Here is an 18,859-nt window from a genome sequence, read left to right as displayed (position 1 = left end):
AAATAAATTATTAAATGTATTAGCCACACACCATGTTCCACAACAACTTATAGCAAACATATATAATATCTATAAAACAAATCTAATTGCAGTAAGGTGTGACAATAAATTATCGCATTGGACCGAAATTCATACAGGAGTAAGACAAGGCTGCGGCCTTTCACCGTTGCTATTTATTATGTATATATATATATATATATATATATATATATATATGAATCAAACAATTAGAGAATGGAAATATTTGCCCCATGGATATATACAACTCACTAGACATTTACAACTAGATTCATTACTTTTTGCAGACGATTTAGCTCTGGTGGCATCCTCAGAAGATGAATTACAACGTTCAATTTTTAATTTTAACAAAATTGGAATTAAATATGATATGAAAATCAATAAAGAAAAAACTAAAATTATGGCCTTCTGCGGAAAATACCCTATGCCTAGCAAAATATGTTTAGATTCAAAACTATTAGAAAGGATAAATTATTTTACATATCTCGGATACACATTATCTTTTTTAGATGAAGTAGACATTTCACAGAAAATTTCTAAATACACCAAAACAATGGGAATAATTAACACCATTATGAAACCTTCCCTAGTATAAAGGCATACTCGAATTCGCCTTTACAAGACCTTGGCGACACCTGTACTTTGTTACGGCAGTGAGGCATGGACATTGAGGAAGAAAGACGAAAGCAGAATAACGGCTAATGAAATGAAATTTATGAGATATACAGCGGGATATACGAAATGGGATCACAAACGCAATGAAGATGTAATGGAAGAATTATAAGTAGAACCTATAATTAATCACGTAAAACATTATCAGAACAACTGGATAAATCATCTGCATCACATGCGTAGAGATAGACACCTGAAAGTCATGCTCCACTATCGTCCAAACGGGAAGAGATCTCTCGGTCGTCCAAAGAAGCGCTGGATTGAAAATTCAACTGTGAGATCGTAACAGGCACTGCCATCGTGATCTAGACCAGGCCGTAATGCAGGTCGTGTGACGTCACTCGATGAGTCGGGCTTTTCTATTTGAGTATACGGAGCTGAGTGAAATATATTACTTTAATGCGTGTCGGCGCTCAATTTTATTTAGTGTAATGTGTGTATAAGACCCCTTCACACTTCTTATTGCATAATATGTTGCAGAAATAATTACAAAACTGTGTTATTTTAATATGAACGGAGTTTTACATGGTAACATAACCTGGTTGCATCAACATTTTAAGTTTGGAATGGAAGCTATTTAGAGATTTAATAAAGAAGAATTCTTTTTATTGTGATTTTAATTTAGCACATCTACCTTCCTTACTTGTAGGTATAAAATTTACCACAGTTCCTCCTATGAAAATAGTGTATGTACAGTTGTGTGTTAATCTGGTAGGTTAGATCAATATAATTCATTACAACCCAGCATAGTAGGGAACAAATAAATAATACAATTAAATTTTTATCCAATGTAATATGTGCATAAGTTCCATTTATGTGTTGCATAATGTGGCAGGAACAATAAATAAAACTGTGTTATTTTTAGAGAATTTACCATGTTAACATAACCTATCTGCGTCAACATTTTAGGCGTAAGTTGAGAACGAAAACGGTTTTGAGATTTAATAAAGAAGAATATATTTTTAGGATAAACTTCAGAACACGGTTACCGTCCTTACTTATAGGTAGAAAATTCACCACAGTCCCTCCTATGAAATGTACATACGTTATATTACTTAGTAGCGCTGAGGTATAGTTCCGGTAATTTATGAACTGAAAACAGTTGAATTTATTTTTTGTGGAGATGCATTTGATCCTATAAGCAAGGCATATTAAAATCCTGAACGAACCGAATTTGTATATGCAAGATGTATGAATACGAAGGGAACTACCTCAGCGCTAGTTTAGCCCTAGTAACATATTAAACTAATCAGACTTCAGACTGGAGTACCGTCTGAAACGAATAAATACAACTGAAGTGTAGACAAATTGCATTTATAAGTTATACGTAGCGTTATGCTTAATTATAATGCATAATTCCGAATATGGAAATAAGGCAAGTACTGATAGAATAAACATAACCTATAACTTCAACACATTAAAATATGCGTGCGATGCAACTGAAAATTGTTGAAACGTGCATAAATGAATGTGCAAGAATTTCGTAATGAAGCATGAGTGCTTTATTTCAACTAATTACAATTCTAGATACTGTAACAGTAATGAAAACTATAGGGTATAATTTTTCGTAATATACTATATGTATCTCGTTTTTAGTTCAAATTGTGTATATTATCAAACGTCGTATTATTTACTCGTATAATGTAGGTTATTCACAAATAAAAAGGGCGCAATAATTTAAATTTAATAAGACAAATACGTTAAACTAACAATAATGGATTAGACAAGAGTAACATCGGTATCGCTGCACTTCGGCCTAATCACAACTTACTTTACATGCCAGTCAGTGTTTCACTTTCACGTATATATTATTACACATATTTAGCCTACTGTTATAAGACCAAAATTTCACTTGACCACATAAGGGCGCAATATTTAATCGAAATAAAGGCAGGTATTACACATACGAACTTTGCCTGCAACAACGTAATTTTCACACCAAAAATAATATTATACCTTAAATTGCAAGTAAATTGTGTCTCAAGTGTCTCACAATCACTGTTTAAAATTTTACTGACGCAATTACACTGCATTTCAGAGAAATATATGTTATTCTTCATGCATTGCAACTAATTCATATGGTTGAAAGACCGCCTTTCGCGATCAGCTGTTAAGCGAGTCACGTGGTCTGCCTTACGGCCTGTATTAGATCACGATGGCAGTGACACAACACGTCCAACCAATGTAAGTTAATATTTTCAATGAATGCATTTAAACTCCAGTATATTCACATACGTAACAACATTTTATGTTCGCAGTGTAAAAGGCTTAACTGAAAATCGTATGGTGACAATGATGAATTTGTAACATCCAACCTTGGCAAACCGAAGGAACACAATAACAAGCATCAATGTAACTGATATTACGCAACATTTCATCATGGTACAGTGCTTCGACTTGCGTAAGTGAAACAACATGAATCCTTGGTGTGTTAATATATAACAAACAGAATTTTAACATTTTAATACGTGCAACACAGTGTAACTCAAAAACATTTTAATAAATATAGGAACTGCATGTGATAACTTCAAGATAACCATATTGTTACATAAAACAATGGGACTTTTATTGTAGATGTAAATTAGTATAGATTTTAATTATTAGTAAGTGTTTTTAATTCAATTTATATATTATCTTGTAAACGATGGTAGATCATCAAGGTTACATACCATATATTTCACACACATAAGGTGTATCTATTTGATCATGTAATAAGGCAATTCCATACATTTGAAAATGGCACATAAGTGCCGAAAACGTTAATGTTTAATCCAAAATAAACTAGATAAGTATAGACGGTTAGCCCAATTTAATATTATTGTATCACAACTTGCTTATCGGAGAATCATACAAAATGAAAATAATAAAAATAAGGTTTAAGCTGCTTGTGTACGACCAAATTTTTCTTCCAATTCAATACAATAGAAGAAAACTTCTTAAAGTTTGATCAATATTGAACAAAACTATTTCAAATTGCTAACGATTTGACAAGATTTTAAAACATGCACTTCAAGTTCATTGTAACCTAGGCAAAGCCAACCTACCAAATATTACAATACTAATATATACATTATTTGGCAAATACATGCCCATACAAAATATCTGTATTACTTAATAACTGCACAGCACCCTAAAACTAAGAATATTGCGATTGCACATTGTTTCAAAACAAAACATTTTCAATTAGTATTCGCCTATGTTGTAGATTTAGAATTATCTACATTCAAAAAATACATAACTGGTACTTAATATGAGATAGCCTATTACATGCCTTGCAATTTGTACATACGCATTATGTTTCTTGCAGTTATTGTAGTATGCCACAGAAGTCAATGGTGTTTCAGTTTCAGAAGCGTGGCCGTTCGTCTCAATACCTCAAATGCTGTCTGTCATATGGATGAGAGCAAGTTCGAGCCTCATGCGAGTAATTTTTTTCTTGAACAACGTGGAATAATAAAATTTTATTACTGCCCAGTTTGTTTGGGTTACTATTAAGGCTCATTCACAATGAAAATTAAACATAACGTAAGCGTTAACTTTAGAATATAAACGTTACGGTAAAATCAAGAAGTCATACCATCATTCACGATGGGAACATAAACATAACAGCAAACATACTTGGTAACCATGGAAACATAACAACGACGCCATTTCCTCATATTCTGTCGTATACTTCAGCGCTTCACGATTGTGTTCTGTTTGCAAATCACGTAAGCATAAGCATGAAAGTTTGGAGTTTGCAAACTTTCATGTTAACGTCTTACGGTAATGTTTATGTCAATGCTTATGTGAATCATTGTGAATGATCCCACTTGGTAGCCTGGGCGCAAACTTCTTTGTTTATGTTACGGTTATGTTTAATTTTCATTGTGAATGGGCCTTTACGCTTGACCTTACATAAAGTTAGTGGTAGAAAATTCAGTTCTAGCTTTTCGCCCCTGTCGAAAATATATATATATATATATATATATATATATATATATATATATGTACTCTTTTTCCGGTAAAAGGCCACAGATTACATAGAAGGAGCTATTACATATCTGACGAGAACAAAGTGATTTTTGTGAAAGATAGACCAAGTTCTTGGTCACGTATGAGGAAAAGAGGTAGTGATGACATTGTGTAATTGTAAGCAATAGTAATGACACTTTATACAGAGTGTTTCAAATAAATGGAATGAAAGTAATCTCAGTGTTAGGGAAATTTTAGCTATAAACAGTTAATGGTTGAATTGTACTGTAGCTTTCCTGAAAAATATGTTAAATGCAATCAGACCTTGTGAATCACCAGTGTCTTGTCCTGAAAACTGACACCTGGTCCAGCAGAGGAGCGTCCTAGGGAATAGTTTCAGGAGAGCAACAAGAAACCTGAGAGACGAAGTGGAAACATTACACTAGTCGACAAAAATGAACTTTTTTTCTTTCACAAGAAGTAAAATAACATTTTCTAGAAGAATATTTCGTGCTGAATTCAAATATAATTTCAGTTTTTCCCCCATCGGGCAGGAGTTTTTTGTGATATTCATTTGAATTTTTATGATATTCTAAAAAAATCTGTAACTAGCTATCTAACTCAACATTATAACTACTCATTCTGACTTACCTAGCAAGTGGTAGATAGTGATTTTCGGGCATATTTTGCATCTGGAACGTCTCTCTTCTTGGTCCAACAGTAGTCAGCCAGCATATTGGAACTCCACTTGCCTTGGTACCTCTTTTCCATAGTAGAAATTTGCTGATGAAAACGCTCACCGTGCTCATCGCTGACAGCTCCAAGATTTTCGGGGAAGAAGTTCAAGTGAGAGTCCAAGAAATGAATTTTTAAAGACATATTGCATCCCATAGCTTTATAAGAATGCAGAAGATCAGTCACTATGTCACGATAGTTTTCTGCTTTATGGTTTCCAAGAAAATTGAAACATAAACTTTTGAAAGACTGCCACGCTGCTTTCTCCAGCAGATTTAACAGTCCTTCGAAATGATCATCACCCATTAATGACCGGATTTGTGGTCCTATAAAAATTCCTTCTTTCAGTTTAGCATCACTGACTTTGGGGAATTTCGATTTCAAGTACAAGAATCCATCAGACTGTTTATCCATAGCTTTGTCAAAATTTTTCATTACTCCTAACTTAATATGCAATGGAGGTAACAATATTTTTTCAGGATTCACTAAAGGGACATATGACACATTTTTGTGGCCAGGGATATGAGATTCACGTTTAGGCCATGATTTTGTAACATAGTGAGACTTCCTATCTCTGCTGTCCCAGAGGCACAAAAAACAGCAAAATTTGGTGAACCAAAGTTGCAAACCAAGCAATAAAGCAATGACCTTTAATTCACCACAGATATACCATTCATATTTTCCATATTGTAGGCTATTTTCTCTAGAATTACTTTCATATTTTGATATGTCTCTTTCATATCAGCGGCATGCGCTACAGGTATTGATGGAAGTTCATTGCCAATATGTAGCAGCACAGCCTTCAAACCAACTTTAGACGAATCTATGAATAGTCGCCACTCATCTGGCCGGTGTTGAAGCCCAAGAGTTTCCATAACTGAACAAATATCATTACAGAACACAATACCATTTTCTTCAGAGAAGCAGTCCTTGAAATCACTATGGCGGCCACGATAACTACATATTCTTACGTCTTTTTGGAGTAGATTCCACCCTTTGAGTCTGGAAGCTAAATCTTCAGCTTGCTGTTTAGACAGATTTAAATCCCGAATCAGGTCATTAAGGTCTTTCTGATTGGGAAAGTATGGTTCTGATGAACAGGTATTGGCTTCAAATGTAGGATCATTTTGATTTTCATCTGAAGCATTTTCAGTTTCAGTTAGGTCAGAATCAGAGTTATTACCTAAGGTCATATCGGCATATACTGGTACAGGGAACTGTTCATTGTGTAAGACAGGTCTTATTGCAGATTTCAAATTAGGATACTTAACTGTAAGTTTTGTTTTAGATGTGATTCCTGTAATATTTGTCAAACAGAAATAACAATCACTTAAATGATCCCTCGGTTCCCTCCAAATCATAGGAATTGCAAATGGCATACGATGTGTACCCAGTCAGCAATCTAACACATGAAACACAGCATGTATTTGGGGCCCAGCTCTTATCAAAATCACCAGCCTGACAGCCAAAGTAAAGTTGATAACACTTCTTTACAAGTGGGGTCAAACGTCGCCTCTGAGACTTGAAGGTCAGCTCACCACAAATATAGCAGAAACTGTCTACATGATTTACACACTTTCTTGGCATGATGAACAACACTAAGCATTACATACACAATACACTTCCGAAAAGAAAGGAAGGAACTATTTCACTACTGAACCAACTCACGGCCAGCTCGATACCGACACATCACAATGCCAGATGAACAGGTCTGAGCATGTCCAAACATGAATGAACCTGCACAGGATTGTTTTATGGTGCTTCAGCATAATATTACAAATCATTTCCTTAAATACAGCTTGGATAAAATCGCTACATATGAGGTAACGGTTCCTATGACAGGTCAAAGAAAACACTAAAATCCGATTTTAAAAAGTAGCTGTCACAAAAAAACTGTGCCTGATGGAAAAGTTCTGACTACATATCTGAATTCAGTATGAAAAACTGCACTAGAATCACTAATCAGATTTCTTGTGAAGAAAACCTTGTCGACCAGTGTTATTAGCAAGTACGAATAGACGCAAACTAACTTCTGCTGGTCAGATTAGTTTACAATAGGAATAACGTTAAAATTATGTTTAAAGAACTATTTTTCATAACTGTCTTTTTTTTTTTGTTTTGTTTTTTACTTTTTTTAAGAAGACAAAATATCTTCTAAGTAATGGTTCGATTTTTTTTTTTTTCTATGTAAAGCCTAATAATAACTAATAGGATTTGGGCAGTAATTATTTCACTTTCTCTTAAACAAACTGAAACATCGGTCCCATGACCCAGTAAAACTCCACTTTCGAGTTATTCAGGAAATAATAATCACTCCGATCAGGCTCGAATCCACTCTTCTCCGCATTACTCGCAGATGTCTGAGCTACTGAGAAGAGACGGAACACTTCACATAACTTTACCTAATTAGCATGTAGTGTTTCGGTTTTGCATAACTTCCGATGTTTGGTTATTATAGTGGGACTGTAGTCTAAGAGGCAGGAAAATCTGTCAACAATACATCAATTGCTTCTTATAACTTTCCAATACACACTGTGTCCTTAAAGTCATGGCGGGGTTACCAAGTTTCTTAGGTGTACTAAAAACAGAAGACGGAGTAACTCCAGGACACTAGTAAGTAGCTTAAAATCATGCCATAATGTTGCAGGAAGTCATGACCAACTGAAAAAAAAAATCCTCTTAGTCATCCTTTTGTACTTCAGTACAATACATCGTTACAATGAAATTATACTGAAATAGACAACATTTCCGTACGAAACTATTGCAGTTAATTTACCATGCGTTTTTGGTGTAAGAATACTTTCTTTGCTGATATCAAATTACACTGGTCAACAGCCATTTTGCACCAGACATAAAACTAACAAATTCTTACTAATTTCGACCTCCCGAATTAAAAAAATAACACAGAAAATGTTCCATCCGTTCAGGTTTTCGAGATGACAATATAATTCATTTTATATGCATTCTATTTAAAAAATCACCGTATTTCGTCTGAAACTACTTTGTTCTACAAATGTGACGACCCATTATGTGAAAACATGTTAGAAGCACTTGTAGAAATGGAAATTATTTTATTGCCCTTTACGAATCTATTTGGAGGGAGTGAAACAGGTTCACAGTATGAATTCGCTTGTCTTTACCTGATTTTACTTGAGATGTGCATTTCTTTCACTGTGAGCTGTAATGACATTACTGTAATTTATATTTTGCAATAGACCACCTTGTCAAAATGACTTCTAAAAGTGGAAATTGTTTTATTGCCCTTTTTGGTTCCATTTGGAGGGGGAGAAACAGACTTGCTATATGAAATAGCTTCAGTTTACCAGGAGATTTCCGTGGTGTTAGTATTCTGTGCAAGACGTGTATTTGTTTAAAGTGTGCTTTAATGATAATATTCAAATTACGAATGGTTTATATGTGCGGGTTTGAAGATTGTAATATTGCTTCTTGGAATTCAATTAGGCTACACAAAAATGTTACTGCTTTCTGTGCGAATGGGACAGTTGGGCTCAAGATAAACATTATAAAATAAAACGACGATAACTAGAGCCAGGGAAGAAAAATATTACACATCAACCCCTTCTACCTCAAAGTAAAATACCGTAATTTTAACCTCTTCACACATTAAGTTAGGGTTAATAAAGAATGTTGTTAAAGGGATGAATCATAAAATGAAGCATTTAAACATATTCAGGAAAAATTTCCTGCTATTAGTGACTCGAAAGTAAAAGAGGGAGTTTTCAATGGACCACAAATTAGAGAAATAATGAGGGACAATCACACTGAATCTTTGTTGGAAGGAAAAGAGAGAGCTGTCTGGACTGCATTCAAGGAGGTTGTATGAAATTTTCTTGGTAACCGCAGAAGTGAGAACTATAAAGAACTAGTGCAAAATTTACTGTTGGCGTATGAAATTATGGGTTGGAACATGTGCCTGAAAATTCACTTCCATCTTGACTTTTCCCCCCCAAGAATTGTGACAATTTCAGTGATGAGTATGGTGAGCGCTTTCATCAAGAAATTTCAACTATGGAAAAAAAGATACCAAGGACAGTAGAGTACCAATATGCTTGCAGACTATTGTTGAACTTTATCTCGTGATTTACCTGATGCCCAGTATGAAAGAAAATGCAGAAAAAGAAAGCTGTAATCTTCTGAACAGTGAATATTTGACCTTAGTGTCATTATATAAAGCACTATTTTGAATAGATATAATTCGAAAATTTCTCGAAAACCGTAACCAACAACTGTTTTTATTGTCATATTCTTATTCAGGTTATCATCCAGTCTGCTGTCCAAAAATCTGAAAGTTAGAATTTATAAAACAGTTATATTACCGGTTCTTCTATATGGTTGTGAAACTTGGACTCTCACTCTGAGAGAGGAACATAGGTTAAGGGTGTTTGAGAATAAGGTGCTTAGGAAAATATTTGGGGCTAAGAGGGATGAAGTTACAGCAGAATGGAGAAAGTTACACAACACAGAACTGCACGCATTGTATTCTTCACCTGACATAATTAGGAACTTAAAATCCAGACGTTTGAGATGGGCAAGGCATGTAGCACGTATGGGCGAATCCAGAAATGCATATAGAGTGTTAGTTGGGAGACCGGAGGGAAAAAGACCTTTAGGGAGGCCGAGACGTAGATGGGAGGATAATATTAAAATGGATTTGAGGGAGGTGGGGTATGATAATAGAGACTGGATTAATCTTGCACAGGATAGGGACCGCTGGCGGGCTTATGTGAGGGCGGCAATGAACCTTTGGGTTCCTTAAAAGCCATTTGTAAGTAAGTAAGTCAGTATTCTTATTCAGGAGCCTCAAATTATAGAGAAAACATGTATCACATGCCCAGCACAAAAAAAAAGTTAAAATTTGTTATGCAGTGTTATATTAAGGTGTAAGGAAAGGAATGTAATGACATTAAAACAAATTAACAATCAAATCACATGCCACTCCTTTTTCCCCCCCTCTACTGATCAGTGCTTGTTTTTTCTCCAGCTCAACTCGGAATGGTCACTAATGCTAGAACAGTTTGGTTATTTGTATTCTATAGTCTAGCCACGACATGCAGCAATAATACCCATTCCATCTTAATGACTGTATAGAAAATGGATGTTCAAACAAAAGTGCAATGTGCATTGTGGATGGCAACCCATGTGTGTTGTGAGCACTGTCTGTGTTTAACAAATAACCACTGCACAAAACTAGCATTCGTTGCTGGGATAGACAGCTGAAAGAGACGTAAATTTTACTAGACAAAAGCATTTAGATTTTAATTTTTTGCATTTTATTCTAAATTACACATGGTCCAATACTGGACACTACCAATGTTTCCAGTACCAAACAGAAAAATAATTATTATGGCACATAAAATAATGCCATCATTTGCTTTCAAGATGACAGCATCTAAAAAGGGAAAAAAATGACTGTCAGTAGAGTACTGGTGGGGAGAGAAGCAGCAGAGCAAGACCGTGTTTGGGGTTTGTGCCCTTAAGAGGGGAGAATGACTTAAAATAAATCCTTTAAAGAACATTCGACAATGAATTGGAAAATATCTTAAACAACTGGACAATTGTTTCCTATTCTGAACATAATCGGACTTCTTACTCCAGTCTACGATCTTGCTGAGCACTTAAAAAATTGCCACACCAATTCAACAGAACAAAGCAGAGAGTGGGAAACAAGTTTTATGGTGGATTTATCAAGCAGTATTCCGAATTTTCTTTGTGTTGTGCTCAATTAACAAGCCTGCAGAGAGCTCCAGGCTTTAACAGGGAACAAGTGAATGCTTTTTTTGCCGAACTAGAGGAACTAATGGGAAAATATTCGTTCCCTCCAAGCGGAATTTTCAACTGCGACGAAACTGGTGTAAGTTCAGTGTATTCAAGTAACTTGAAAGTCTTGGCTCTTAAAGGCAAGAAGCAAGTTTGGTAAATGTGGCAGAAACATCACAATGATGCTTTGCATCAATGCTAGGGAAATGAATGGCTTCACAATTGACAAAGACACACCAGAAGGAAGCGTATTTGACACTCAATACAGCAGTTGGATCAGAGTACCAGGCTTTCTGAAATGGTTGAAAGCATTTGTCGAGCCGAGCATGGATTTGAATATCAAGAGCATGCATCAGGCATTTAAAGAAAAGTATCCAGGAAGTGTGGTTAGTTATATAAGTTCTATGATAAAGTTTTCAATAAGGAGTTTCCAAATGCTTCATTTCATTGGCTAAGAACTGATACGTGCAAAACATGTGATGGATTTCCTTGTGAAATTTCTTCAGTCAAAACAGACTCAGTCCCGTGATGTGAAAAGGTATCGAGACTTACACCATACAAAATGTTGTTGTTTGTTGTTTTCTAATGCCAGGCGCTTGACAATAAAGTCATTTGACCTCTTGCACTCCAATATTTTTCAAAGATATTATCATGACCAGCCACTGAAGCACAGATTTTGAGGTGTTCCGAATCCATTTCTTGGTTTGAGTTGCACAGTTAGGGGACTGATATATTCCAATTCTATGCAGGTGTTTGGCCAAACAATCATGGCCTGTTGCCAATCTAAATGCAGCTACAGACGATTTTCGTGGTAAATCGGGAATTAACTGTGGATTTTGATGCAGAGAGTTCCATTTTTTCCCTTGGGATTGAGTTATCAAATTTTGTTTGTTGAAGTCTAAGTATGTAGATTTAATAAATCTCTTCACAGAGTAATACGTAGATTTAGTAACAGGTCTGTAAGTAGCAGTGCTGCCCTTCTTTGCTAAAGCATCCGCATTCTCGTTTCCCAGGATTCCACAATGGGATGGTATCCATTGGAATACAATTCTTTTATTGAGTGATATCAATTGAGAGAGCATTTTAGTTATTTCTGCTGTTTGAGATGAAGGTGTGTGTTTAGAGATGATTGATAGAATAGTTGCTTTGGAGTCTGACAATATAACTACATTCCTAAATTTATTGATGTGGCATAGAAGATTACTGAGACATTCACTTATTGCAATGATTTCACCATCAAAACTTGTTGTTCCACATCCAAGAGATCTATAAAGTGAGAAGAGACAGCACATAACACCTGCACCGGCACCTTGTTCTCTGGAGATCAAGGATCCGTCGGTGTATAAATGAAGCCAGTTTTGTGGAGGGTACCTAATATTAATTGTCTCTAAAGACAATTGTTTCAGTATTTCAGTGTTTACTTCTGATTTCAGTATTTCTTCTGTTAAATTTAGATTATATCCTACATTTAATAGTGTTAAAGAGTTTGGTTTAATTTGTAAGTTTTTTTTTAAATTCGGGATATTGATTTTCTGTTTTAATTCTTGAACAATGGATATGAAACTTTTTTGAGTTTTCAATCTACAGAGAGGACTGTTTGAATGCCAATTGTTTCTTGGTAATAAGTTTTTCATATTGAATCAGTGCCATACTAAATGTAAGGGAGTACTTGAGACTGTTATGATGCACGTTTACCACAGTAATGTCAGCTGATCGTCAGCAAGTGTTACTAGTTCCAAGCCTTACCCACAGTAACATGTTTTATAGCAGAAGCTCAACTGTTATGAATTAGGCTTACATGTTGCAGATTCTCATGATCGTGTTATGTGTATGTGGGATGAGAGCATTGGCTCTCGCGAAGTTGCATCGTGCTTACTGAAATTAATAAATGAAGGAGGGTATTTGAACAAGAGGAAATTAGCCATTTAGTCTGATAATTGCGCAGGTCAAAACAAAAATCGCGTAATGACTTTCCTTATTATGTTTTTGGTACATCATGACAGAAACATGGACATTTCAACGAAACGAATAGAAGCATTTGAAATGTGGATATGGAGAAGGATGGAGTGTGTGAAATGGACAGAGTAAGAAACGAAGCTGTGTTGGAAAGACTGCAAGAAGAAAGAATGATGCTGAAACTGATCAGAAAGAGGAAAAGGAATTGGCTGGGTCACTGGTTGAGAAGAAACTGCCTATTGAAGGATGCACTGGAAGGGATGGTGAATGGAAGAAGAGTTCAGGACAGAAGAAGATATCAGATGATAGACAACATTAAGATATATGGATCATATGTGGAGACAAAGAGGAAGGCAGAAAATAGGAAAGACTGGAAAATGCTGGGCTTGCAGTGAAAGACCTGCCCTTGACCTGTGATCGTGATTTTGGTCTTATTGAGTCTGCAAGGCATGCATTCCAAGAGATTTGCATCATGTTGTGGAAACTGCTCGACATCTTCAATGTCATGGAGATTGAATCTGACCTAAAATATGCTGCAGATTCTGTCATTACGACCTCAAAATGTGAGATCTCAAAATTAAATATGATTCATGTAACCAAATAGTTACCAAGAAAACTCACAGAAACCTAAAGTGGAAGGTGATGAACATTATGAGGACAGGAAAACGTCCTACTAAGATAAGAGACACTTTCCTGCATGTACTCCCACAACCTATGTTACCAGCTGCTAAAATAGCAGATCTGAAAAACATGATATCGTTTCCACCAGACTATGCAAAAATTCTTTATTTTGAAGAACTTTGCAGAAACTGAGTATTGGAACAGTAATCCTGGAACTATAATAAGACTTTTTTTTAGTCTACATGACCTTACATTATCACCCCTTTGTGATGTACATGTTGCAATACCTATCTACAAAACATGGCATTTGGAACACTATGAATGTCCACACCTGTGAAGTAACGGTTAGCATGTCTGGCCACGAAACCAGGTGGCCCGGGTTCGATTCCCGGTCGGGACAAGTTACCTGGTTGAGGTTTTTTCCCGGGGTTTTCCCTCAACCCAACATGAGCAAATGCTGGGTAACTTTCGGTGCTGGACCCCGGACTCATTTCACCGGCATTATCATCTTCATCTCATTCAGACACTAAATAACCTCAGCTGTTGATAAAGCGTTGTAAAATAACCTACTAAAAAATAAAATAAACACTATGAATATTAGAATATTCTATAAGTTTCATTTTTTTATATTTTATACTACATTCCAATTATCAAGAAAGTGTATTTAAGTCTTATACTAACATGTATCCTGTACAAACATGTGTCTATTTTGAACACAAAACATTAAGTTCAGAAATTGAGAAGTTTTTATTGTCTCCTGTGAAATTTTCTGAATGGCACTTAGAACTTTTACCATTTCCACTCTTCAAATAATAAAGAAGGCTTTTCTGCATACCTCAATTTTTGTACTTCCAACCTGATGTAATACTTGAAAGATTTCACTCTGTTAGGTTTCTTCTCATTGCTCGTCCCGTGTCGTTTTATATCACTGGCACATATACCTTGTAAGAACCAGTCTTGCTGATCCTTGCTAGCAATATTAGGCATTCAATTGTCATATTGACCATTTTTTTAATCCCTCAGACCTATTTGCCACACGCATATACGCAGCTCTCTAGGTGTGTTCTGAAGTGATTTTATATATGAGTACACGTGTACATATCATGCATAACTGCACAAAACCGGCCATAGTTCATAACTATTTCAGATGTGAATACGTGGTTTTTTCAATTGTATTGCAGAGAGTATGTTTTTTACTGTCATATGGTTATATTATGTTTAACCATTTCGAAAACTGAAATAAAGGAGTGAAGTAATGTAAATTCCATTCTACTAGAGCATTTAAATACCACTTTAGCGCTTAGTGCAGGGACTTTTAAATACCATGTTGTCGGGTTAAAACACTCTTTCTGGCATTTGCAGTCTTCACTAGTCACTTTTTAGGGACATTCTTACCGCTGTCATTAATATGTTCTCCACCATGAATTCTGGCCTTTTCAACATTTCTTCTACATTGCAAAGAATGTTTTGTTCTTTTCTGGCTATAAACACCAGTGAACACACATGCAGCTGGACGTGTATAGTACTGTACCCGGCATAAAGAGCAGTAATGCCAACTGTTTCCTGTTTATTGCAAAAACAACTGGAATCCTGCACTTCAGATGAATAGTGATGCCTTTTGCTTGACAGTATTAACTGTCACTTCGGTTGTTTTTCTGCTCAGACTGATGTATCTATGTGTGAGGTAGTCATTACAATGCTCACTTATTTTCAACCAAAATATGACTTAGAGTGTTTTTACAATCAGGAATTCAAGTATTTATTTGATTACACCACAGTTCACTGTTCCTGATCACTTAGCCATGTGCGGAACTTTCTCAATATGTTACAGTCAACTATTCCTGACTACTTATCTCTGTGGAAAGCTTTGATGTACTGTATTGCAATCAACGGCGCCTGATAACTGAACTTTGTATAGCATTCATTTGTATTACAATCCACTGTTCTAGGTCACTTATCCGTGCACGTAATTTTCTCTTTGTGCTACAGTTTACTGCTTTCCATGACTTACCTGTGCATAGAATTTCCTTGCACCCCAACAGCTTGGACTCCACTGCACTTCTCACTTTATCAATAACGGAATCTTCGTGTAGAAAGTGCACTTCATGTTTGGCTGGGTGGACATTCACATCCACATTCCTAGGGTCCAACTCCAGACTCATGTATATGAATGGCTGACGTTCTTGTGGGACGTACATCTGCTCAAAGGACTTCTTCAATGCTGCCAACATGTTATAAACATCAATTTGTTACAATTTGTGCATTCATTACTGATGCTGCAGCAATAGAGAAAATAAATAGGAGTTCCATCTCAGCTAAAGGCAACAGACTTTTAGGTGGCAAAAATTTTTAATGTGACTATCATGTGATGAAGAAATAAAGCAGTTGACTCACGCAATATATTTACTTTATGTACCAAAAAAAGCTATTTACTGTATGTACAAAAAAAAAAGTTTTTCGTTCATAAATTAATCTCTATTACTCTGTTCTCAACTTGAAAACAAAATGTCTTCACATACTGCATGATAACAATTCTGGAGAAAGAGACCACAAATTACAAATTCACTGTTTAGTACTCAGCACAAAAAATAAGCCACCAACCAATTTCTCTTGGACTTGGTAAAATTTAAATCTGAAAATTCCTGAATGGAAAATTAATGCTGTAGCTATTGAGAATGCTGTACTTTACATAAATACTACAATTTAAGTGTAAATCCAAATTTAATTCACTTACAATGGGAGAGGAGGTCAGAATTAGGCACTTGGGTATTCACCGTGTCCTGGAACTTGACATTTCCATTTCAGAACTACATAAGGTTCCATCTTCAGAGCAGACAGGTAGTCAACTACTCATTATGTCTGACGAATCTGGATGACTGAGCCAAAGTCTAAAGACGAATGTGGGAGAGGAGATTGCTTTTAACTTCTTTAAACACTGCAGTCCTTTAGAAGCTTATTTCTGTTCTGTTTTGCAGCCCCATGAGACAGCTGCAGTCTCAATCAAGATGCATCCACAGGGACAACTTTAGTGCAGCAAGGAACTTGCTTGGCGAGGAGTAGAGAGCTGCACAAACTATCAGCAACGTCGGCTTGCCTTGATGACATTTATCACAACGCATGTAACGTAACGTGAACCTTGTTGCAGAATAACTAATAACACAACATGGTTGAAAAAAAAATCTACCCCCCTCTGTCTCTCTCTCGCCATGCAATATTGATGTAAACCAGAACGTGTAGTATTACAAACTGTAATGGAGCATGTTTAATATAGTTCCTTATAAAAAAAATCTCTCTCTCTCTCCCCCCTCCCGCCCTCCCTCTCCCCCCCCCCCCCCAGAGAGTTCCATTTTTTCCCTTGGGATTGAGTTATTAAATTTTGTTTGTTGAAGTCTAAGTATGTAGATTTAATAAATCTTTTCACAGAGTAATACGACAAGTGTCTCAATTCTGATGGTGGCTATGTTGAAAAATAGCTGAAACATTGCTGTACCTGTTGCCAATAAATGTTTTCCTGAAAGTGTGTGTTTTTTTTTAAATAGGGAAACTTACTTTCTGGATGCCCCTCGTATTTCAAATACATTATTTGGTTCTAGTTATATTTATGCAGTTAAATTCAGCTATAATGGCTGGGGGATCATCATTCTGCTGTCACACCCGTACTGGTTGGATGACTATTCACCTTTACTGTGGCATGTGGGCATGAGGCCAGCAGTCCAGCTGATTCACCATAAGCCTTGGCCCTCCATGGGTTGTTGCATCACAGATTTATTTTATTTATAGTTATATTTATAATAAAAATAATGCAACCAGAGGAGATGTATTAGTTGGCATAAACTAATTTTCTGAGTTTGTATTTGGAGGAAGCTGGACATATGAGACTTGAATTAACTTATAATAATTAATAGGAAAACTCTGTTGACAGCTGTACTACTTGGTAAGCTGCAAAGCTATAGGGGGGTGGGAGTGTACACAAGACATTTGAATGGCCTGAACTCAATTAGGTATCCCAAGTGTACAGTATAATTATATTACCGCCAACACTGTCTCTCTACTCAGAGTGTTCTTGTAAAATTATCTCAAAGAGCAATGGTGAACACTGATAACAGAAATCGAATATATAAAACAAAACAGAGATTGAAAACAAGTGAACTCCTATACAAATTTCAGAATATTTCACTTCCGGTTGTTTCAATGCACACAAACAATAAAGTTAATGTTATCACAACACAAGAGATATATTCAACAATTAAAATCAAGTATACTTCAAGTCATTATGTTTCATGGCAGTAAAAAGACATAATTTATTATTGCTATGCTGTTTGAATGATTTTAATACACCCAACATTTGTATCATGTCACAGAATGTGAGTACAGTCTATGTGAGGGGTATAAAAAACTGTGACTTAGGAAGGTTCAGTTATGTAAATCAAGAGTGTAGGCTATATTCAGGGAGGTCGTGCATAGTGAGTGTTAATACGCGACAGTTTGTGCTAAATAGGACTAAGAAACCAAAACAAGAACACCAAGGCAATGCCATACTAACTGTGCGCGGCCAAAGGGCTGTACGAAAGGAAGAGCTTACAAGTGGTAGTGGATTTAACACTCTGCAGGTGAAGAGCATATTGATCAACTATGTCAGACATAAGCGCCCAGCAGTCCCCACCATCTGAGGAGAAGATACAAAAGCAAGACGTCTGCCCTGTATGTAAACTAAACATTGATGTTACCAGAAACAGCAGCAGAATGCAACAGATTAGCCTGCGTAATGAGCCAAGCAGAGTAGGCGACCCCTCTGACCTGTATGTAGTTCCAAAATGTTGTGGAATATATCCAAAAGCTTAATTTTGAGGCACAAAATTGTTTCGAAGCAGTTGTGTAGGGAAGTGAGTGATGTACAAATGTACACAGTACAGCCTTACAGTGGAGTGTTTAATAAGTGAGTACCAGAAACATTTATGCAGAAAGTGACCTCATCAAGATGACTCACCAATGGAGTAAGTAATAGAAAGCTGATTTAATGTGAGTGCTGTTAAAGAGAATCCCTGTATTGTGGGTCTCTACACCACTGCATGGCATGTCCTCAGGTTGCGGATAGAGGAGATGGCCTCCAAATATGGTGTGGTCC

General features: G+C 36.1%; 1 protein-coding gene and 1 long non-coding RNA gene across 5 annotated transcripts in view; one reads left to right on the top strand and one right to left on the bottom strand.

Annotated features, from left to right (window-relative positions):
- Positions 1-18,859, bottom strand: part of LOC138710195 (DNA mismatch repair protein Mlh1-like) — a 74,159-nt gene that overhangs the window by 37,831 nt on the left and 17,469 nt on the right. The window contains exons 4-5 of one of the 2 annotated variants that reach the window (XM_069840842.1): positions 15,746-15,955; positions 3,308-8,040 (exon numbers count right to left, since the gene is read on the bottom strand). In XM_069840842.1, the coding sequence (XP_069696943.1) occupies positions 7,958-8,040; positions 15,746-15,955 (293 nt within the window). In that variant the 3' untranslated portion in view covers positions 3,308-7,957. Of the gene's footprint in view, positions 1-2,646; positions 8,041-15,745; positions 15,956-18,859 lie in introns of those variants that run through there. The other variant, XR_011335150.1, reaches the window with a different exon arrangement.
- Positions 2,784-17,251, top strand: LOC138710196 (uncharacterized). Of its 3 annotated transcripts, XR_011335152.1 has the most exons (3): positions 2,811-2,874; positions 2,949-3,091; positions 16,710-17,251. It is a non-coding gene; the product is annotated as an uncharacterized lncRNA (long non-coding RNA). The 3 variants fall into 3 exon arrangements; XR_011335153.1 differs by lacking the exon at positions 2,949-3,091 and having other exon boundaries at positions 2,784-2,874; XR_011335151.1 differs by lacking the exon at positions 2,811-2,874 and having other exon boundaries at positions 2,885-3,091.

The sequence above is a fragment of the Periplaneta americana genome, chromosome 12 (genome assembly GCF_040183065.1).
Source record: "Periplaneta americana isolate PAMFEO1 chromosome 12, P.americana_PAMFEO1_priV1, whole genome shotgun sequence".
NCBI lineage: Eukaryota > Metazoa > Arthropoda > Insecta > Blattodea > Blattidae > Periplaneta > Periplaneta americana.
This window is presented reverse-complemented; position numbering and strand designations above follow the sequence as displayed.